We start from the raw sequence: 22575 nt of genomic DNA, 5'->3' as shown, positions 1-22575 counted from the left end.
CCCCTGAGCCCACAGGAGGTGCCCCCCTCTTTTCTCAAGCTGTTTTCCGAGGCCCCATGAGATACCCAGGGCACATCCGGGGCAATCCTGAGGCTCTGGGTGGAATTCTTTGCAAATGTGGCCAGAGTGGGAGGTCTGGAGCCTTCTGCGGCTGCCCTTCTTCCCATAGGGTCCATCTAGGCCATCTGCTTGCCTGGCCCGGCTTCAGAATGCAGGGAGTGGGCCTTGGGGGTGTGTGGCAGCCAGCGGCCGGAAGGGCGAGACAGGCTCTGAGTCTGGGGGGGGGGTCAGAATCAGCCGGTACTTGCTGTTGTGATCCGGGGCCAGTTACTCAGGGCTCTTCTCACCCCCAGGGCTGGCCAGAGGATTGAGTTCCATCTGGTACTGAAGCGCTGAAGGCACCTAGTGAGGACCCAGCAAACGGGAAAGATCGTGAACACACTGAGCCTCGGGGTGGGGGAGGGGCCCTTCTGGGACCACGACCCCGTGCGAGGAAGGCCGCCCATCTCACGGTCAGGGTCCCTCCGTGAACGGGCTTGCCGGGGGGCACACAGGCTGCTGTTTAATTTGGCTTCAGGCCTGGAAAGTGCCAGTGGGTCTCCATCCCAACCCTCTCCCCTCCCCGCCCCGTCCCCATGGGACCTGGACCCATCGGTGACCCTCTCTGGTCCTCAGTTCCCCATCCCTGAGCGAGGGGCTTGTCAGACAATGCTTCAGGGCCCGCCGGTCGGGCACTCAAGGATTCTTAAGCCAGGTCATGGCACAAGATTTTGGGTCCTTAGGTCACATTATAAAGAATGTCTCCTGCCCCATCCCAGTTGACTCCCACCCCACCCCTGGGCCCTAAGGGGAATGATTGGGTTTCCAGTGCCATGTGGGATGCAGGAACCAGTACAGTGATGGTCATTACTCAGAAAGTCCTGACGTGGGGAGATGGGCGGCTCCCCCACCAGCTGCTTCAAAGTACACCGCGGACCAGAGGCCAAAGATGGTCTTTGGAGATAAAGGGCTGAGGGAGGTGGCGGGGTGGAGGGGGGTGGGGGAACCGCCAGGACAAAATAGCCCTGTCGCAGCGAGTTGTCCAAACACAGGAAGTCGCGTCTGCTCAGAGAGGGCGAAATCAAAGGGGCAGCCCAGAAAGGAAAGGTTATTTTCACCTTCTCAGAACAGCCCCGAACGATCAAGGGACGCCCCGACACCAGACGCTGGCGTTGGGAACAAGCGTCCGAGACACAGAGACACAGGGTCCCCGTCTCAGCCTGGATCGGGGGTGGCGGGGGTGGCGGGGAAGCAAAGCACCTTATGAGCCTTTTATAAACACGCGTGGCGGTCCTGGGGAAAGGGTCCAGACGCGGGATCCGAGGCATCGCAGGGCTGAGGTGGTCCGAGCCTTTCGGATCAGAGGGTACTACCTTCCTTCCAGATGGAGGCGGGTGGAGGGTTGGTGGTTTCAGCGATTTCCTGGGTGTGTTTCTCCCCAGGGCCCCACTTCCGAGAACAGAGTCTTTCAGGCGTTGCACTGTTGTGCAAATACACGTTTCGAGAGGCGGGACAGGCGCCCATGCGGTGCTCCCACGAGCAGTGCCATGTGGGCAGCCCCCCCAAAAAATACCTTTGGTGCTTAAAACCCGAAGGGTTATTTTGGACCGCTTGCTGTCTCTCCAGAATGAGTCACGCTGCCTGCTGGCCCAGGAGGGTGTAATTAGATAAAGATGGCTTCTCCATGGGTGGGGTGGCCGGGCAGGGGCTGGATCTTTTCATCCCCTTTTGTTCTTGGGGAGAATTTAAAGCTGTGGAAAGGAGGGTGGGGGACCCAATCAGCACATTTCAGAATCAGGCTCTTCCTCCCCGGGGAGGTTCCACGGGTCCCGTGTTCTGAGATGCTTGGGTCTTGGGTGGGTGGAGCGCCCCATCTTAAAGTTCCCGCTCACTTTTAAGGAGGAAAGAGGGAGGACCTTCCCCTTCCCCCGTATGTGTGGAAAGGCTGGGGCAGGCTCCCGGTGGGGACGCCACCAGGTGAGGGGTCCCGGCCGCCCGCCTGTGGCCGGCTGCCCTCGGCTTTCCCCTCCCTCTCCTCCCTCTCCCTCCTTCCTTGGTTAACGGAGCCCCATCAGTAAATTCGTTACTTGAGGTCCGTGGGTAGACCATTTCCTGGTTCTCAGAGCACGATGTGTCTTCAGGGCAACATTTATGCAAAAGTAAAGTGTAAGAGCCGTTCTCATCCACTTGTGAAATTCCAGAAGTTGGAAGACAAACAGTAAACTCCCAGTTGAATCCAAACCAATGTCTCTATCACAGAATTGACTGGAAGGCCTTTTAGAATGGATGCCCTGCAACCAACCCTCATCTAAGCCTGACCTCCGGGGTGACAGAAAGCCCCAGGGAAAGGACCTGCGAGCGTGCTCTGTGAGAGGGTCTGAGCTTAGGGCGGTCTTCAGTCAGCCCCTCTGGGCAGGAAGGGAAGTGGAGCCGGGCGGTGGGGTCTCAGGGACGTGCCGTCCCCCGGGCCATGGGACCGCGTCCCCTTTGCCGGCTCTGGGGGTGGCAGGGCTCCACGGGCCGCGTTCAGACTCAGCCGTCTGCATCTCAGAGCAGATGCCCGGGCTCTGGGAGCTGCCGCCACCTCCCTCTGCCCCTGCCGAGTCCAAAACGAGCCTGCACGTTGGATACGGAGGTTGGGCCCCAGCACACCGACTGGTTCAAAGAAGCAAACAGTCCTAACAATAGTTGGCTGGGCCGTCTGAGTTCCGGCCAAGAATCCTAGCCCGTCGCTGGCGGGGACCCAGCCCGGCGTTCCCTGGCACAGCAGCCCTTGCAGACCTGGGCAGAGGCGTCTGGAGGGGACGCGGCCACTCCCCCGTCTGCAGCTGAGCTTTTCTATTTTGATCGTCGGAGGCCCAATGGCTAGTGTGCCCCATTCAGTCAGAATCCCAGCTGAGGGAGGCCGTGGGAGAGAATTCTTGCACCTTCGCAGCACACCAGGTGCTTCTCCGGTCCCTTCCCGGGGACAGGGCAGGAGGAATCTGCACGACCCTGCTAGAAGGTGAGAGCGAGCAGGCTGTGTGTGTGGAAGGAGCAACTGCGATGTTGGGGAGCCCCAGATTCTTCACCCCCCAGCCCCCGAAGGTGCTCTGACGGCTGCAGGCCAGTGAGCTCAGACAGTCATTAAGACGGAAAATGCCAACGTCCGTTCCTTCCTACAACCCGCCGCCCCGTGGGCGCCGCTTCCCTTGTCTCTGTTCTAGACGGTGGGCACTGGGACCCCGACAGGTGGCGATTCTGCCTGGAGCTCAGGACAGGTCCACGAACAGATCCTCCCGTGAAACTCACCCCCTTCTCTGCTTCACCTGCTTTCAGGACCAGGCCCAAGACGCGCAAGCACGGCGTGAGTCCCGCGGACATGTACCGGTGGAAGCTCTCGTCCCACGAGCCCTGCAGCTCCACCTGCACCACAGGTACCCGTGACGGGTGCCGAAGGGCGGCACCTGCTGAGCCCACCTCACCGGTGGGTGCGAGTCCGGGCTTCGGGGCCCATGCACCTGCTTGTAGCCCCCAGTTGCCCACAGGGAGCTTATCTAGCAGTTTCCTGACCCACGAGGCAGTGCGATGAGGTGGGAGTTTGGATGTCCTTGTGCTTACGATGTGCTGGACCATGGTAAGGCCCAGCCGCTGGGGGGTTATGCAGCCCCCCAAAGGCTCCCTCGTCATTCTTCATATCACACCTTGTTAGAACAAACATCCTGGTTAAAAAGTAAGAAATCTCAGGTGGTCAGGATTTTACTTTTGCTTACAGCAAATGTAGGAGGGGGAAAGAGACCCACGTGGTCTGTGGCAGAGGGAACTGTTGGGATTCTAGGACCTCGTCCAGGGAGGAAGCAGGAGGGGAACGGAGACCCCCGGGGTTGCCTGGGCAGATAGACACGTGGAGTTAGGAAGTGTCTGAACCTATGTCTGCTCACGTGGCTGGGTGCCACCACAGCAAGCTTCTGGCTTACAGCCCAGGGCCTGGGGCTCCATCTGCCGCCAGCTCTGGTCCCCTCCCCCGGGGACTGCTGCAAGGTCAGATGCCAGACCCAGGTCCGGGACCTGTGGCAAATGTGGGGAGACCCCGGGTGCCGCCTTATGTATACCTGCGACTTCGTGTGTGGGTTTGGGCAAGACGAGTTCCTGCCACTCAAAATGTATGATCCCCGACCCTGCCCTTGCACTCCCACCCCAGCTGGCCAGAGCTCTGGCTGTCCCCTGCGTGCTCTGGCCAGTGTGGAAGAATTAGCAAGCCACCGACGGGAGCCCGGGCAACCGGTGGTCTGGGCGTGGTCACACCTCCTGCAGCCCTGGTTGGCATCTCAGGAGGAGGGCCCGAGGGAGGACCTGGGGAGGGGGCCCCGCAGGGCTCTGAAAGGACCACAGGCTCTCCGTCTTGGGCTGGAATCTGGGGCCCCCTCCTTTTACATGCCCCTCCTCCCCCAGCAGGGCACGGGACAGGCTGAGTTTGGCCCCCTGATATTCTGGAGGGCGCGAGGTGGGCTTTGTGGGGTATGTGGTGAACGCTTGGGATGCGCTATTTGGTCCACCACACCCCATGCCCTTGGCAAATTGCTTAATCTCTCCACGACTCAACTTGCTACCTGTAAAACGGGATGTCCGCCTTTCCAAGCGTGGTTACAGGGCTAGACACGAAACGAGAAGTAAGTTGTCGTGGCCAAAGCTGACCTAGCGGGCGCCACGGCCAGCACTGCTGCTGCTGGTCTCGGGAGAGGACAGGGCTGAGTGCTGGGATGGGTGCGGGAGGAGCCGGCCTTGAGAGCCTGCTCCCCAAGGGCAGGGTCCTCTTCTGAATCGGGAGCCCCGATGTCATCCCCACGCACGCCGGGATTGTCACAGACCACGTGACTGGGAGTGTCTCCTGTTCCTCCCGGACACATCGCTGCCCGGGGAGGTGACGTCGCTTGAGATCCCTCCAGGACGAAGCAGCCTCTGTGGCGAGGGGCCTGAGCCTGGCCCTGGGTGAAAGATGGTCCCCAGGGAGGTCACAGCACCATCTCTCCATGCCCACAGAGTGGCCAGGCAGGGTATGGGCAGACCTGCCCTGGGTGGCCCGAGGCGCAAAGTAGGACGAAAGAAGAAAGGAAGTGAGAAAGACAGATTTGGGCTCTGCTGAAAGGAAGCACTCTCCTTTAGACGAGCCTGTCCGGGACTGACATTAAAGGCCCCGACGCGGAGTGGGCTCCCCATCACTGCAGAGGCACCAAGCTGGGCATGGGTGGCGCTCAGCAGAAGTGGTGGAGTCGGGTCCCTGCTGAACGGGGCCTCCGTGGCCGGCTCTCCTCCAAATCCCACCGTACCGGGCGCCGAGGCCGGGCCGGCGCTGGGGGCAGGGGTGGTTTACAGCAGCTCTCCTGTGTCTGTGAACTTCAGCATGGCAGCAGGCAATCTTTCCTTTCCTTCGAGACGCTCCTGGGAGCGGTAGAAATGTAGGTGAATCGGTTTGGACTCTTAGCTGGAGCCTCAAGTGATGATTTCCAGCTGTTCTTGGCACCTCCTGGGCGCAGGCTGAGGGGAGTGGAGCGGGCGGGCCCCGCGCTCACGCACCTCAGGCAGAGCAGGCCCACCCAGCCGGGTGTCGGGCTTCTCTGCGCCTTTCATTGAGAGGAAGGGCTCGGTCTGAAAGGGCTCAGTAAGAAGGTTTGAACAGCACCGCGTTCAAGACTGATGTAGGGAGGTGGGTGTCCGGACGACTGGCGCTCTGACTGCCCCGCGTCCCTGGGGGGCTCCTCTGAGCAGCACGCTGCGGCCCAGAGAGTCTGACAGCGCTCACGTCACCCCCACCCCACCAGCGAGAGACTGGGCTGGGACCAGCATTCCCGTCTCTCTTGATCAGGACCTGCTGTGTTTCCACTCGATGACGAGGAGGGAATGAATAATCAGGCACTTGCCGAGGGTCTGCAAGTCCCTAAACTTGGACCTCCCTGGGCCCCAGAGCTGGTGTCTCTGAGGCCTGGAACACTCTGAACAGACCTGGCCAGGAAGCCAGTCTCCCCCTCAGCGACGGCGAAAGACGACACAGCCCAGCGCTGGCGGAGAGGCACCAGTGATTGCAACCTGGCTCGGCCCTTACGGAAAAAAAGAAAAAATCCCCACGTGGGCTGCTTCCCAGGCTGTTTCGTTCCGTCCAGGGCTGGGGCTTGGAGAGGCAGGAGCCGCCGGCTTTCAGACACGCGCCGCTGGGAAGGGAGCGCAAGGTGGCTGGGGCCCTTGGTTTACGGGGAAATCAATTTCCCTCTGGGGGAAGGGTGACCCCAGTGAGGAGGGTTCCGTTCCCTCCATCATTCAGGAAGGCTGGGTCCCTCTCTCTCTCTCTCTCTCTCTCTCTCTCTCACACACACACACACACACACACACACTCACACACAGACACACACACACCAGTAATAACAACCACCACAAACCCTAACCTCACCTGGGGACTTCACTAATGTTAACCCCATGTTAACACTCTCCCTGAGTCATCCTGGCTCTTTGGCAGGGACCCACCCACTGTGTAGTGACTTTGGCCCATGTGCCAGCTCGGTACCGAGCACGGGGTGCAGGGGAGGAAGACCAGAGAAGCAGAAGGTGGAGCTGGGGGTCAAGGAATTAATAATTTTAGTTGAGGGCTGGCCCTTTACATACTGTCCCCCGATGGGATTGATAGAGTACCAGGTATTTAATCACAATAATGATTAAAGAAAGTTTAAGAGGGAGTTTGATAAGGACTAGGGCGTGCCATGGAAGGGCAGGGAGGATCTGAAGATCTAATATAACATCTGAGGAGTCTGCAAAGGGCTGGAATGGTTAGATTATCCATCCATTCACCCATCCATCCACCCACCCATCCATCCATCCATCCATCCATCCACCCACCCATCCACCCATCCATCCATCCACCCACCCATCTACCCACCATCCACCCATCCATCCATCCATCCATCCACCCACCCGTCCACCCACCCATCCATCCATCCATCCATCCATCCACCCACCCATCTACCCACCATCCACCCATCCACCCATCCATCCATCCATCCACCCATCCACCCACCCACCCATCCACCCACCCATCCATCCATCCATCCATCCATCCATCCACCCACCCACCCATCCATCCACCCACCCATCTACCCACCCATCCATCCACCCATCCACCCACCCACCCATCCACCCACCCATCCATCCATCCATCCATCCATCCATCCACCCACCCACCCATCCATCCACCCACCCATCTACCCACCCATCCATCCACCCATACACCCACCCACCCATCCACCCACCCATCCATCCATCCATCCGTCCGTCCGTCCATCCATCCATCCATCCATGGATGGGTAGTTGTTGAATGAATGAAAATGAGCGACACTTGGCTGGCTTTGCCTCTGGGCCTCTGTAAGGGCCAGTCTGAGTTTATTTAAAACCCAGGGTTTGTGACACATAAACTGGGCGCCCAGCCTGGGCTGGATGGGGTAAGGGTGCAAAAAGAAGAGGTCAGGCCACGGGACATGGACGGGGAGAGAGTTCAGATCCACAAAGCCGTCCTCGCTGGGCTCCACCTGCAGACCTGTCAGCTGGTAACTGTCACTATCCCCGATTTAAACCGGGAAGTGCTGAGTGGTCGGGTGACTTGCCCATGGTCACATGGCCTGTCTGCCGGTCACCAAGGTGCTCACAGTTGGCTCACCTGGCCCCTCCCTTGTCCTGAACCCAGGGGTCATGTCGACGTATGCCATGTGCGTCCGCTATGATGGCATCGAGGTGGACGACAGCTACTGCGACGCCCTGACCCGGCCCGAGCCTGTCCAGGAGTTCTGTGCAGGGAGGGAGTGCCAGCCCAGGTACCTGCCACCCAGGCCCCGAGCAGGGTGTGTGTGTGGGGCGGGAGGCGGGGGCCTGGGGCTCTGCTTTGCCCCTGCCTGCGGGAGGGGCGGGAGTCTGCACCTTGCTCTGTCACCCAGGCGGGCCGCAGGCCTGCGAGGGGGGCTGCACTGGCCTACTGTCGGTCCCTGCGTCATTTCCCACGTTTTGCGGTAAAATCTGTCACTGTGCCTTGCACACAGGGGCGCTCAGTCAGTGACTCCCACCGCAGGCTGAGAACCATTCTGAACGTGACTCTTTGCTCCTGCCGCCCCCAGGGCTACTCGGTGCATCTAGAATTTTGAGAAGCCCAAAGGGATTATTCCCGAAATTCCAGGCTGATGGGTGTCCAGGCTGTGGGGGAGGCCCCATCTTCCTAGCCCCCCAGGCCTCCTGTCCTGCCTCACAGATGGTCCGAGGCTGAGCCCCAAGCATGTCCTCTTTCTGGTCATGATCATGGTGGTCCCAAGATGAGCCCAAGGGTGCCCAGCCTTGGAGGCCAAGTGCATCCCGCTCTCTGACGCAGATTCACACCCTCTTTTCTTCTGGCCTCTGCATCCCGGGGCCTCTGCTCCATCCCGGGGCCTCTGCTCCATCCCGGGGCCTCTGCTGCATCCCGGGGCCTCTGCTCCATCCCGGGTCCTCTGCTGTATCCCGGGGCCTCTGCTCCATCCCGGGGCCTCTGCTGCATCCCGGGGCCTCTGCTCCATCCCGGGGCCTCTGCTGTATCCCGGGGCCTCTGCTCCATCCCGGGGCCTCTGCTCCATCCCGGGGCCTCTGCTCCATCCCTGGGCCTCTGCTCCATCCCGGGGCCTCTGCTCCATCCCGGGGCCTCTGCTGCATCCCGGGGCCTCTGCTCCATCCCGGGGCCTCTGCTCCATCCCGGGGCCTCTGCTGCATCACGGGGCCTCTGCTCCATCCCGGGGCCTCTGCTCCATCCCTGGGCCTCTGCTCCATCCCGGGGCCTCTGCTGCATCTCGGGGCCTCTGCTGCATCCCGGGGCCTCTGCTGCATCCCGGGGCCTCTGCTCCATCGTGAGACCTCTGCTGCATCCCGGGGCCTCTGCTGCATCCCGGGGCCTCTGCTCCATCCCTGGGCCTCTGCTGCATCCCGGGGCCTCTGCTCCATCCCGGGGCCTCTGCTGCATCCCGGAGCCTCTGCTGCATCCCGGGGCCTCTGCTCCATCCCTGGGCCTCTGCTGCATCCCGGGGCCTATGCTATATCCCTGGGCCTCTGCTGCATCCCGGGGCCTCTGCTGCATCCCGGGGCCTCTGCTGCATCCCGGAGCCTCTGCTGCATCCCGGGGCCTCTGCTCCATCCCGGGGCCTCTGCTGAATCCCGGGGCCTATGCTATATCCCTGGGCCTCTGCTGCATCCCGGGGCCTCTGCTCCATCCCGGGGCCTCTGCTGCATCCCGGAGCCTCTGCTCCATCCCGGGGCCTCTGCTGCATCCCGGGGCCTCTGCTCCATCCTGGGGCCTCTGCTCCATCCTGGGGCCTCTGCTCCATCCCGGGGCCTCTGCTCCATCCCGGGGCCTCTGCTCCATCCCGGGGCCTCTGCTGCACCCCGGGGCCTCTGCTCCACCCCGGGGCCTCTGCTGCATCCCGGGGCCTCTGCTGCATCCCGGGGCCTCTGCATCCCGGGGCCTCTGCTCCACCCCGGGGCCTCTGCTGCATCCCGAGGCCTCTGCATCCCGGGGCCTCTGCTCCATCCCGGGGCCTCTGCTCCATCCCGGGGCCTCTGCTCCACCCCGGGGCCTCTGCTGCATCCCGAGGCCTCTGCATCCCGGGGCCTCTGCTCCATCCCGGGGCCTCTGCTGCATCCCGGGGCCTCTGTTGCATCCCGGGGCCTCTGCTGCATCCCGGGGCCTCTGCTGCATCCCGGGGCCTATGCTCCATCCTGGGGCCTCTGCTCCATCGTGAGGCCTCTGCTTCATCCCGGGGCCTCTGCTGCATCCCGGGGCCTCTGCTCCATCGTAAGTCCTCTGCTGCATCCCGGGGCCTCTGCTCCATCGTAAGGCCTCTGCTGCATCCCGGGGCCTCTACTCCATCCCGGGGCCTCTGCTCCATCCCGGGGCCTCTGCTGCATCCCGGGGCCTCTGCTCCATCCCGGGGCCTCTGCTCCATCCCTGGGCCTCTGCTGCATCCCGGGGCCTCTGCTCCATCCCGGGGCCTCTGCTGCATCCCGGGGCCTCTGCTCCATCCCGGGGCCTCTGCTGCATCCCGGGGCCTCTGCTGCATCCCGAGGCCTCTGCATCCCGGGGCCTCTGCTCCACCCCGGGGCCTCTGCTGCATCCCGAGGCCTCTGCATCCCGGGGCCTCTGCTCCATCCCGGGGCCTCTGCTCCATCCCGGGGCCTCTGCTCCATCCCGGGGCCTCTGCTGCATCCCGGGGCCTCTGTTGCATCCCGGGGCCTCTGCTGCATCCCGGGGCCTCTGCTCCATCGTGAGGCCTCTGCTGCATCCCGGGGCCTCTGCTGCATCCCGGGGCCTCTGCTCCATCCCGGGGCCTCTGCTCCATCCCTGGGACTCTGCTTCATCCCGGGGCCTCTGCTGCATCGCGGGGCCTCTGCTGCATCCCGGGGCCTCTGCTCCATCGTAAGGCCTCTGCTGCATCCCGGGGCCTCTGCTCCATCGTAAGGCCTCTGCTGCATCCCGGGGCCTCTGCTCCATCCCGGGGCCTCTGCTGCATCCCGGGGCCTCTGCTGCATCCCGGGGCCTCTGCTCCATCCCTGGGCCTCTGCTGCATCCCGGGGCCTCTGCTCCATCCCGGGGCCTCTGCTGCATCCTGGGGCCTCTGCTGTATCCCGGGGCCTCTGCTCCATCCCGGGGCCTCTGCTGCATCCCGGGGCCTCTGCTGCATCCCGGGGCCTCTGCTCCATCCCTGGGCCTCTGCTGCATCCCGGGGCCTCTGCTCCATCCCGGGGCCTCTGCTCCATCCCGGGGCCTCTGCTGTATCCCGGGGCCTCTGCTCCATCCCGGGGCTTCTGCTCCATCCCGGGGCCTCTGCTGCATCCCGGGGCCTCTGCTCCATCCCGGGGCCTCTGCTGCATCCCGGGGCCTCTGCTGCATCCCGGGGCCTCTGCTGCATCCCGGGGCCTCTGCTGCATCCCGGGGCCTCTGCTGCATCCCGGGGCCTCTGCTCCATCCCGGGGCCTCTGCTGCATCCCGGGGCCTCTGCTCCATCCCGGGGCCTCTGCTGCATCCCGGGGCCTCTGCTCCATCGTAAGGCCTCTGCTGCATCCCGGGGCCTCTGCTCCATCCCGGGGCCTCTGCTGCATCCCGGGGTCCCTGCTCCATCCCGGGGCCTCTGCTCCATCCCGGGGCCTCTGCTGCATCCCGGGGTCCCTGCTCCATCCCGGGGCCTCTGCTGCATCCCTGGGCCTCTGCTGCATCCCGGGGCCTCTGCTCCATCCCGGGGCCTCTGCTGCATCCCGGGGCCTCTGCTCCATCCCGGGGCCTCTGCGGCATCCTGGGGCCTCTGCTCCATCCTGGGGCCTCTACTCCCTGTGCGTTTGCTCCTTTGTGAGAAGCTGAGTGCGCAGCCATGGGGGGGGGGGGTCTGCTCTTCCCCTCAGAGAGAGCCCCCATGGTGGGGCTCGGGGCTCCAGGACACTGAGGCAGGATCCCCAGTTGGAGGAAGAAGGGCGGCAGTGGCAGGAGGGGAAGGCACTCTGGGAGGAGGGAGCAGCGTCAGCAAAGCAACAAGGCCGGGACTTTGTTTCCCTGAAGTGGCTGGAGGTGGTCTGGAGTTGAGAGCAGGTGGAGCCTACAAGGGCTCCTGGGCAAGCCGGCCACGTGCAGGCTCGGGTGCCCACTCACCACCCTACCCAGGTGTTTCCTACAGCGGGGGAGGCGGGGGTCGCCACGGCAACAGCTTCCCTGTGGGGCCTGGCCAGCTTCCTGTCTGACAGCCCGTGGTGGATTTGGACCCCACGAGGGAAGGAGGAGCTGGGCCGTGGGGTCCCGGCCAGCGGGAGGAGGGTGGGGGTCGCTGAAGGCCGTGCCCGTCCCGAGGCAGGTGGGAGACTAGCAGCTGGAGCGAGTGCTCGCGCACCTGCGGCGAGGGCTACCAGTTCCGCATCGTGCGCTGCTGGAAGATGCTCTCGCCCGGCTTCGACAGCTCCGTGTACAGTGACCTGTGCGAGGCGGCCGAAGCCGTGCGGCCCGAGGAGCGCAAGACGTGCCGGAACCCGGCCTGCGGGCCGCAGTGGGAGATGTCTGAGTGGTCAGAGGTGCGCATGCGCAGAGCGAGCCGGGCCAGGCTGGGAGGTGGGGGTGTCGGGGGGTGGGGCGCTGGGGGTGTGTCGGGGGTTGGGGCGCTGGGGGCCTGGCGCAGGGCCCTTGCGCTGCGACTCTAGCAGCCGCGGCCCCGCCCTCACCCCGGCTTCCCCGCAGTGCACGGCCAAGTGTGGGGAACGCAGCGTGGTGACCAGGGACATCCGCTGCTCGGAGGATGAGACACTGTGTGACCCCAACACCAGGCCTGTGGGGGAGAAGGACTGCACGGGCCCTCCTTGCGACCGCCAGTGGACAGTCTCCGACTGGGGGCCGGTGAGGGCGGGCGGGCAGTGGGGGGCGGCGCTCAGAGGGTGTCCCCGCGCGATTACGAGGAATCAAAACCTTTATCCCAAAACAAGTGGTCACATCCCGATGCCCTTTTATAAGCTCCCTGTCTGTCTGTGTGTCTGTCTCTCTTGCCTCTTGCCTGGATGAGACATTCAGGTGCTCACTGGGGTCCCCTCTGAGTGCTGGGTGTACAGATGAGCTTTTCAGGTGTCTTAGGCGTGCTTTTCTCTGTGTGTTTTTCAATGGGCATGCAATCTTTCTGTCATTAGAACAGAAACTGTTATTTAAAACATGGTTACCATGGCAACCCCTCCCCTCCCCCCAGCTGTTCTCCTCTCTTGGGAATGATGTCTGGGGGACCTGGGAGGGGGCTCTGCCTCTAACCCCGGGTGTCCCCTTGCAGTGCAGTGGGAGCTGCGGGCAGGGCCGCATGATCAGACACGTGTACTGCAAGACCAGCGACGGACGGGTGGTGCCCGAGTCTCAGTGCCAGATGGAGGCCAAGCCTCTGGCCATCCACCCCTGCGGGGACAAGAACTGCCCCGCCCACTGGCTGGCCCAGGACTGGGAACGGGTGAGTGCCCCGCGCCCGAGCCGGGTGGCAGGGCCCCCTCCGTCTGGGAGAGCATTTGGCCGAGAGCCAGGCGGCCAGAACGACGGACTGGTCAGACGAGGAACTAATTGGACATTAGGACCAAGTGCATCCTAATTCACACAATTCACTAAACATCCATTTGAAAGAGAAAAAAACAAAAAAGTAAGAAAACCTCTTAAAACTTCCCAAATCTAAATAGCAAATGTTCAACGAGGCATGCAGGGCTGGTATAGTTCCCATGACCCCATGTTCCCGAAAGATGGAAACCCAGGGTTTGGGGTCCTTCTGCTGTACTCGCTCTTGGCTCGTGGGCCCTGTACATCCCTTTGTTCTCACGACCCCTAGACCTGCCAAGGTCACCAACTTACAATTTCAGACGAATTGTTCTCAACCGCACTGCTGTCAACTACTCGCTTCAGGCAGATCACGATGAGCTAAATCATCTGAGGTCGGATGGCCGTTAACCATTTTGTTTCACAGCAGATGGTTTTATGCTAAATTGCTTGTCATTAGATCTGTCTGGGGCCACGTGGTTATCGACCGGAGAGTTCTCGGCCAACTTGCCGTCGACCTAAGCGTTTTCACCCGCTTGCTATTGACCGAGACATTACCACTGGCCTGGCTCTGGGCTCTGTGTTCTGGTCCTCGTGGCCTCTGGCCCTTGACCCCTGACCCGGCCCCGTCTGTCACCCTGCCTCAGTGCAACACCACCTGTGGCCGAGGTGTGAAAAAGAGGCTGGTACTGTGCATGGAGCTGGCCAACGGGAAGCCGCAGACGCGCAACGGCCCCGAGTGCGGCCTGGCCAAGAAGCCCCCGGAGGAGAGCACGTGCTTCGAGAGGCCCTGCTTCAAGTGGTACACCAGCCCCTGGTCTGAGGTAAGCGCCTGGCTGGCCCCCCGCTGAGGTCACCTGAGGCCAGGCCTGAGTTCTGGTCCTGCCAAAGTACCTCCTCTCTCGCCCCAAGTGCCCCTCATGTCCCCCCCTCAGCCTCCATCAGGGCTTTTCACCCCTGGAAAGATTGTCAGTGCTACCAAGTCAGCTGGTGCAAGAGCCACCTCCTCCAGGAAGTCCTCTTGGATCTCACCTCTGGGATCCCTGCCATGCTCGTCCTGGGCCGTTTTGGGGCCCAGGTCACTTCCGGCCTTGCACTGTAGCCTTTGAGTCGTGCATTTGACAGCACGTGTTCCTGACACCCAACACGGGGCAGACAGACCCCAGGTGGGTACCGGGACTGTGTGGGGCTGACTCAGATATGGCCTCGGTCCCGGGAGCCAGAGTCAAGGCAGGAGGGACACAGGACTGGAGAGGCGGAGGGGATGGCAGGACATGTGCACTGTGGGCAGAGGGAAGCCAGAGGAATGGCCGCCGCTGCCCTGACACAGGCCTGGCCCCTCCACGGCCCTGCGGGCTCCTCGGCCTCAGGCTGGCGGGTGGCTTGGAGCCGAGATCTCTCTGCTCTCTACAGCCGGAAGCAGAACCCTCACCTCCCAGGCCCCGAGGCCCCTGTGGGTGGGCCGGTCCCAGCACTTTGCCAGACGGGCTCCTTTCCTCCGCCCAACAGCACCCCGGGAGGGGGCTCCTCTTCCCATCCCACGGGGGAATAAACCCAAGTTCAGAGAGAGAGCTGACCCCCAGCTCCTGGGGCGTGAGCAGACATTGGACGCTGCTCCGGGCGGGCCGAGAGCTGTGCAGAGTGAAGGGAGGCCCTGAGCCGGCCCGTCCTAATGAGAGCAGGGCAGGGCGGGCCCTGAGGCGCGTGGGGCTGGGCTGAGCCGGGAGAGCAGCCCTGGTCCGCAGACCCCACCCCGCCCCAGTTCCCTGGCCGAGCAAAGGGGGTCCTTTAGCTTCTGCCTTTTCTCTCCTGGCCCCTTTCCTTCCCTGTGGAGGCCTCCCGGCAGGATCCCAGGGCACCCGGGGGTCGTCAGCATCCTTCAACCTTTCTTACAGCACAGGGGCGGCTGTGTCTAGACTTGGGTTCTTACAGATTCATACCGTCTCCCTGATGTCTCCTTACAGCAGCATCACCAGTCCTGTGCCCCAAGTCCCCCCTGCACTTGGTGGTGCTGTAGCTCCCAGGAGGGCGCAAGTAGGGAGGCCCACGGTGGTCTTTGCACAGGAGCCTGGGAGCATTGGGGGAGGGGCGCCCCTGTGTTGCCCTGATGATGGTGGGTGGGCAAGGGGTGAGCGGCCCGTGGGGACGTGGACCTCTGTCCTTTTGTCCCTGGTTGGGGTGGTGTCTGCTTCCCCTGTGGCTTCCCCTTCCCGGGATAGGGGCTTAGAAAGAGTGCATCCTCCCAGCTGTCCCATCTACTCAGGGGCCGAGGGACAGCCAGAGGTTCCTCAGGGCACCCATCCAAGGCTGACTGTTGTCTGTGCTTGGTACCTCCAGACTGGGCCAGCCCCCCGCCAGGCTGGGAGCGGGCATTGGGCAGGCAGCCCTCCCTGTGCCTCTGCAAACAGAACCAGAGGGTGGGCCCAGGGCCAGGGCCTCCCACCCCAGACCCCACTCGGGAAACCGAGGGCTCGGGTCCCAGACGTGCCTGGGGGACGTGGGGTCACCCACATCGGGGCAGCCAGAGGGAGCCACCGCCTGTAGGATCTTGGCAAGAGGACGGCGGGGTAACTGGGCTCAGCAGATGGCCCTGGTGTTTGGGTAGCTCAGCGGGGTTTTCCAAGGGGAACATCTGGACTCTGGGAGCCGGTGAGGCGGTGGCTTTGGAAGGTACACGTAATTGGTCCACCACAAACACAGCTTGTTACTGGCGTGGGAAACCAGCACTCTCCCTGGGCCGTGGCCCTGTGTGTCCTGAGCATTCGGTAGCATAGGACCCAGGAAAGCTACAGCCGAAGGACCCACCGGCCGGGGGTGGGGGGGGACAGTTGAGAGAGGAGATGGCCACACCCTCACGGTGCAGACGGGGAAACTCAGCGGCCCCGGGGGAGGGGGGACGAGCATTAGCGTCTCCTGGCTGCCAGCCAGTGCCCTTCCACGTGTCCCGTGTCGTGACAGGGGTGGGATCCCCCACCTCTGGCCAGAGCCCTCGCCCCGCCGGTGGGGGCTTGGGCCATGCCATCTCTCCCCGACCAGTGCACCAAGACCTGCGGGGTGGGAGTGCGGATGCGAGACGTGAAGTGCTACCAAGGCACCGACATCGTCCGGGGCTGCGACCCGCTGGTGAAGCCCGTTGGCAGACAGGCCTGTGACCTGCAGCCTTGCCCCACGGAGCCCCCAGGTGAGGGGGAAGAGGCTGAGGGCGGGGCAGGGGCTTTCCCGGGAGAGCAGAGGCTGGGCTGCGCCAGGGCCTGCGGGATGAGCAGGCATCGGCCAGGGTGACCGGGAGGGCCTAGTGGCTACAGGGACCAATGCGTGTTGGGGAGTGAAGGTTCCTCCTGGAGTGGCTGAGCCCAGGCTGGGAGGTGAGGGTGGGAAGGGCGGCAGGTGAGAGCTGACTGGAGCTTGGGGTCCCCAGGAGCCATGCCAAGACCTGCACTTTGGAGACAGCGTCCGGCTTCAGAAGATGGGAGGGCAGCTGTGGGGCAGGGGACCAGGGAGCCAGGAAGACTTAGCCAGAGCGCCCCCGAGCTGGGCACGCAGGAGCCGGGAGGCGAGGGGCTGAAGCAGGGTCTCTGGCTCGGGCACCTGGAAGATGCGTGAGGGTACTAGGCTCCGAGGGGGCACCAGGGCCGGGTGATGAGCTCTGCTGTGGACCTACTGAGTGGAAGGGGCACCTGTGGGCCTCCCGGGTAGGTTCAGGCCTCCAGGGGTGAGATCAGTGGCTCTTCCAGATCCTGGGCCCTGGGCATTACCCTTCCCTGTGCACCGTTCACATCAGTTGGTGGGGTCTGTGACATCCCTGGAGTGGGACGGAGGCAGGGAAGCAGTGGCAGAGGTAGAGCTCAAGGAGAGGAGGCGGTGGGGTGGGGCCGTCACCCCTGACCGCCTCCTGATGCCCTATGCCCCCCGCCGTGTCCCCTCCCCAGACGACAGCTGCCAGGACCAGCCGGGCACCAACTGCGCCCTGGCCATCAAGGTGAACCTCTGCGGCCACTGGTACTACAGCAAGGCATGCTGTCGCTCCTGCCGGCCCCCCCACTCCTAGGCCCGGCGGCCGCTCCTCAGAGACCGAGCACCCCATCCCTGGGGCCGCAGCAGCCCCTCCACGGACACCCTCCCTGCAGGGCGCCCCGGCTGTGAAGACGTGACACTGAGCCCCTGCTCTCTCCCCGGGCAGGAGAGCCCCTCCCCTGCCCCCCAACCCCCGAGCGCGCCCGTCGGCCCTCCCAGGACAGAGCCGGGAGGACTGGCGCGTTTGTGGCTCCCACCCGGGGGCCTGGGAACATCCTCTGTCCCTCCAGGGCTGTGGGGGTGAGGAGAGGGGGATGGGCAGCCAGGGAGACGGGGCGCCTGGGATCCTGATGCTGTCTAGGTGACTCCTTCCGGAGGAATTTTAATCTCACGACGTAGCATCGCTCGCCTCCCTGATACGAAGCTCTTGGCGCGGAGGGACCCACCGCACTTTACACCTGGGAAGAGGCGTTTTTCTCGCAGCACACGGCTGTGCTGTCGCCCGTCGGCGCTCTCTGTACGTTAATAAAGTGGTCCTATTTATGGCGGCATCTTGGGGTCTCCGGGGTCTGCCAGGCGGGGTGGGGTGGCCGTGAGGCTTCGGGAGCTGGGGCCGCGGTCTAGCTCGCCCATTCAGAAGGCTCTGCTGCGGCCTCAGGTCTGGGACCAGGTGGGGCTGGGGGCCGGGCTGCAGCGTCTCCCTGAGGAGATGACAGGGGAGAGTGGACAGAAGGTGACAGAAAGAGTGGGTGGCCTGCGGGGAGGGGTCTCAGGGGCATCAGGACTCGGGCGCTGGAGTCCGAACCGAGCCCATCTCGCACCTCCCAACTGCTGTGGGGCTTGGGGGACAGCGGAGCCCAAGGGAACTCCCTCACCCGAACCACGGGAGGAAGAGGTGAGGCAGGCAGGGTGGGAGGCGCGGTGTGGGCCCACATGGAGTGCTCAGGAAATAGCCATCACTACTGTTTCTGGGCCTCTTAGAAGGGCTACTTAATCTAGACTTGTGGGTGCCGGGACACAGGAGGGCTTCCTGGGGGAGGTGATGTTTAGGCTGGTCCAGCCGCGGGAGTTCTTCCAGATGAAAGCGGGGTGTGGGGGGGCGGGTGGAGTGTGGAAACGGAAAACTTCCAGGGAGAGGGTGGGCGCGGAGGATGCCGAAAGCACCTTGGTTTGGCCACAGCGGAGAAGGGACGATGGGGGTGTCCACCCGCCGAGGGACAGCGACATGGCACAGGGCCGAGGATGCCGCAGGGAGGGTCTTTGGGGACGGGGGCAGGGAGGCGAGGGGCTACCTGACTGCTTCCCCGGGATGCAGGGCCAGCCTGTCCCCAAACTGGGACCAGAGCGGGGTCCACCACAGTGTTTAGGATGGCATCCAGGGGGCTGCAGGTGGGTGAGTGGCTCTCCAGGTTCGCCGGGGCCTGTGGGGTGAGCTCCCTCAAGGTCAGCAGCTCAGTTCCGGCAGGGGTGGGTGGCCGCACTGCAGGGGTCTGGGGCTCCCTGACACACCGCACCGTTGTGCCCTGTCATTTCCCCCCACCCCCATCTTTTCTCTCCTTGTGACCTTCCTCCCCCATCCTCCTTTCCACCAGCACTTTCTGTGCGCATCCTGTGCGCCAAGGTCTGTGCCCAGTGCGTTACCAGCGCTGCCTCTTTAACCCCAAGAGCCCCGTGGAGTCGGTATCATTGTCACCCATTGCGTTGATGCTAAGACCCGTGCCCAGAGAGGTCAGTCACTTGCCCCAGGTGGCTCAGCCTGCCACCCCCCACCCACCCTCCAGGAGCTCAGGGTTTAGGCCAGTGGCTTCCAATTATGGAAGACTGACACATCCACCCCGGGAAAATCTAAACCAAACATGGCTGCGGCCGGGCGCCTTTGGGCAGTGCCGTGACCCCTGGGGCTGGACGGGAGAGGAAGGCCAGCTCTGCCCGGTGCTGGGCTGGATACGGCCCCACCCGCCGGAGAGGGGTCTGGGCTAAGACCCCCACCCCGGAGAGGGGTCTGGGCTGGCCTGGAATGTCAGGCAGACCAAAGACAGCACACGGTGTCAGGAGTTTTATTGGCTCTCGAATCCGTCAGAGAGCAGGCAGCTCCCCGCAGGTCCCCATGGTGGAGCCGGGGGAGTTCGGATGGATGGGTGCGTGTTGATGTCAAATGGATCTAGGAATCTACACAGAGGCCAGAGACCAGAAAAGGAAATAGGAAACCGAACAGAACAGCCGCAGGAAGCGCCACCTCCTGACCCTCACCCCCCTCCCCACCCCCGCCCACCCCGCCCAGCTAATGCATCAGAAACAAACTCACGGGCTGTGACAAAGGAAGGGGAAGCTTGGGGATGAATTCCATTAGCAAGTCCAAACTGAGGCAGGAGGAGAAAGGAAGAAGGTGGGGGCAGGGGGGAAATCGACAGTGCCAAAAATAGTAAGCCTTCCTAACTCTGCTCACGTCCGGAGTCACAGCTCAGCAGCCCTTTGGAGAAAGAGCAGAAGTGCGGTGCTCAGGCCGCCCACAGCTCGGGGATGGCCACGTGCCCCGAAGGTTTGTCTGCTAGGAAGGTGGCTTAGCTGGGGAGCCTGGTCCGTCTTCCTGGGCAGACGGGGCTGCCCTGCCAGGGTGGGGGCTGGCTCTATGGCTGGGCCCAGAGGCAGAGAGAGCCCGGGAGAGGGCAGGGGACTCTGGGGGCCATGCTGCCGAGAGGAAACGGTGCCTCTGCGTGGACGGGGCTGCGTGCCCCGCGGGCGGTGCCCCTGGGTTTGGGGCATTTCTCGAGCTGGACGGCGGGGGAGCCCCTAGCCCTGCTGGGAGCGTGCGCACGGGGCCGGAGCAGGGAAAGGGCAGCCTGGGGTCTTGCTTCCAGGTCCTCCTGAGAAACTGGGCAGGTGGCAGAGCTCGGGGGTCTGTGCCCCGGGTCATGAAAGCAGGAGGGCCCTGGGGGGGGCTGAGGCCCAGGAGTGGGAGGGCCCGTCCCAGGTCTCACGGGGAGTCAGTGGGTCATTTAGCCCCTGTCCATGGCTGCGTCCGCCTTACCGCATCGGGGCTGAGGACTGACTGGGCATTTTAGTGTGGACACTGCCGACGTGGGGGGAGCAGCACGTGGCCTCCTCCCCACTCCATTTTCACCAAAAAGCCAGTCGGGGCTGTGCATCCCAAGGGAGCTCCCCCTTCTAGGGCGATCTGCCCAGCTGGGGGCCCAGCTCAATCAACCAGTGTCTCAGCCTCCTGGCGCTTAAAGCCAGAGTGTGTGTGGGAGGGGCGGGGGGAGGCCCTGTTCTGGGACGGGGTGCCTGGTCTGCAAGGCGCCAGGTGAGGCTTGTGCTGCAGGGCCCCTAGCATCGCGGCTGCCACCCCTTCTTTGAACAAGTAGGTAGACTGAGGCCCAGGGAGGGAGGGACACGGCCAGGCGGTGAAGCCGGAGATGCCGACTTGCTGGGGCTGAGACGGAGGCCACCTTCCACGGCCCCCTCCCTGACGGCAGCACTGGTAGCAGCAGCCTGGGGTCTATGCTCCAGAGCCCTACCTCACCCTGCAGCCTGCCAGCCGGATGCTACCGCACACCTGTGCCCGCATCATGCCCGCCTCCCTTCCGGACCCAGGCCCCGGGGGCCACCACCCAGGGCGGCCACACTACTTTCACTGGGTCTGACCCCCGCCGCGAGCCCCGGAGCTCCCCAACGGGCCCCCGTGAGGACGCGGTTGTGAGGCAGGCTGGGCCGAGCCTGGGTCCCGGCCCAGGGCCAGGCTGGGACGCCGTGGGGACCCCACCGTGGTCTCAGGACCTGTCGGCGGCCGGGGGCGCCCTCAGACGTCGGTGCTGATGCTGCGGCTCCGCGAGAAGGCCTCCCGCATGGCCGAGAGGCGGCTGGGGTTGAGGGCCTGCAGGGCCCCGAAGCTCCCAGGCGGCAGCGCCACGTCCTCCCGGCTGACGCTCTTGTGGGCGACGCGCTCCCCGCCGTTGCGCACGCCCTCGTCCTCCTGCAGGAAGAAGGTGGGCGGCTCGTAGTGGGAGCAGCTGCGGCAGAGGGCGCGGGCCTGCGGGGACTTCTGGCTGAAGGAGGCGGCGGTGGCCGGGTGGAGCGCCGGCCCGTTGGTCAGCACGAGGCTGCGGTGCGAGTGCAGCGGGGGCAGGTGCGAGTGCACGGCGAAGTCGGGCTCCTCCTCGTCTTCCTCGGACTCCTCCTTCTTGCAGCAGTAGTACTGCGGGCAGAGGGCCACTGTGACCGCCGGCTCCCCGGCTCCCCTCACTGCAAGTGTGCGGCACCCAGCTCAGACACCCGCGTCCCTGGCACCACCACTCACGGGAGCTCGTAATCCAGGCACCCCGGACTGCCGGGATCCCTAAGTGAGGGATTCGCTCGTTTCAGCCCACGGCAACTGGGGGCAGGTGCAACGGCCAACTCCATTTTGCAGGTGGGGAAACTGAGGCACAGGGGGTGCAGGCAGCCTGAAAGCGGCAGAGCTGGGATTCGAGCCCAGGCAGTCTGGTCCCAATCTAGTTCCAGGGCACCAAGCCGTGCTGCCTTGCCCTATGCACGTGGCTTCCTGTCCTCTCTCAGGAAGAAAGATGCGGGGGACCTAGGACAGTCCTAGAGTGTGGGTGGGGCAGGGAGTGCACAGATGGTGGAGTAGCACCGCCCAAGGGCTCACCCCTGCTCCCCGCTTGGCAGCTGTGTGACATCTGCAAAGGCCCTTACCCTCTCTGAGCCTCAGCGGACTCACCTCACAGGGAGTCTGGGGAGCCGTCATCACCGAGCCCTCACAGGTGGAGTCCGGGGGTGCCGTCTGCCTTGCACCTTCTTGGAGACCTGACTCTTCCGCCTTCCTGGGCCCTGGCTCCCTCCCTCTGCAGGGCCCCCTCCGGGCTTCCCTCCCCGCGCCCCCCCCCCCCCAGCTCCCGGAGTACCTGGAGCCGGCAGTAACACAGAACCGCGATGATGCAAAGCAGAATCACAGTCGCCAAGATGCCCCCGGTGATGACCACGGTTCCGGCTGTCATCCGCCCCCTTCTCCATCAACAGCCTGCAACGCACAGCACCAGCTTCACCACGTTGTCAGCTCGTTGCAGAAGGAAGCTGTTCTAGGTTAGGAGGTTGAGGAAGCGCTCCGAAAGGGAGAACGAAAAACCCAACTGCATGCAGGAGGCAGCGGCTGGGCCTGGGGCTCAGGTGGGACATCCCCCTCGGCCTCTGCCTCTGCCAGCAGTTTCCACACCTCTAGGAGATGCTGCTGACAGCACAGCGCCTCGCTCTCAGGGGTCCCTGTAGGTTTCGTGAGCGCGTAGCCTAGCATACTTTCAGCCCGGGCGACAAGCTCGCGCATAAATTTACCCAAATGCAGTCGGGCTGAACGTATGGTTTTGTAACCGGCTTTGTCCCTTCACCAGCGCATCCTTATTTCTCCTTCCCATTAAATTTTCTTCTGTAACATAATTTCGAACCATATTCCATTTTATAACATA

At 63.7% G+C, this 22575-nt stretch overlaps 2 protein-coding genes across 7 annotated transcripts in view; one reads left to right on the top strand and one right to left on the bottom strand.

The window, feature by feature from the left end:
- The window catches only part of ADAMTSL2 (ADAMTS like 2), a 36861-nt gene extending 19610 nt beyond the window's left edge, over positions 1 to 17251 (top strand). For 3 of the 6 annotated variants that reach the window (XM_079925490.1, XM_079925487.1, XM_079925492.1), the window contains 8 exons: positions 3358 to 3455; positions 7745 to 7871; positions 11910 to 12123; positions 12287 to 12442; positions 12861 to 13031; positions 13753 to 13929; positions 16064 to 16286; positions 17035 to 17251. In XM_079925490.1, the coding sequence (XP_079781616.1) occupies positions 3358 to 3455; positions 7745 to 7871; positions 11910 to 12123; positions 12287 to 12442; positions 12861 to 13031; positions 13753 to 13929; positions 16064 to 16286; positions 17035 to 17153 (1285 nt within the window). In that variant the 3' untranslated portion in view covers positions 17154 to 17251. The remainder of the gene's footprint in view (positions 1 to 3357; positions 3456 to 7744; positions 7872 to 11909; positions 12124 to 12286; positions 12443 to 12860; positions 13032 to 13752; positions 13930 to 16063; positions 16287 to 17034) is intronic. The other 3 variants (XM_079925491.1, XM_079925488.1, XM_079925489.1) reach the window with 2 other exon arrangements.
- Positions 17252 to 20679: 3428 nt separating this feature from the next.
- Positions 20680 to 22113, bottom strand: FAM163B (family with sequence similarity 163 member B; the record flags this gene model as incomplete). Its single annotated transcript, XM_079927297.1, has 2 exons — positions 20680 to 21314; positions 22021 to 22113. 2 exons carry the CDS (start codon positions 22111 to 22113, stop codon positions 20919 to 20921), a joined length of 489 nt encoding a protein of 162 aa, XP_079783423.1. The 3' UTR covers positions 20680 to 20918.
- Positions 22114 to 22575: the final 462 nt, after the last annotated feature.

This window comes from Stenella coeruleoalba (assembly GCF_951394435.1).
Source record: "Stenella coeruleoalba genome assembly, chromosome: 7".
Classification (NCBI taxonomy): domain Eukaryota; kingdom Metazoa; phylum Chordata; class Mammalia; order Artiodactyla; family Delphinidae; genus Stenella; species Stenella coeruleoalba.
Note: the sequence above shows the minus strand (reverse complement) of the source record. Positions and strands in the feature narration are given on the sequence as shown.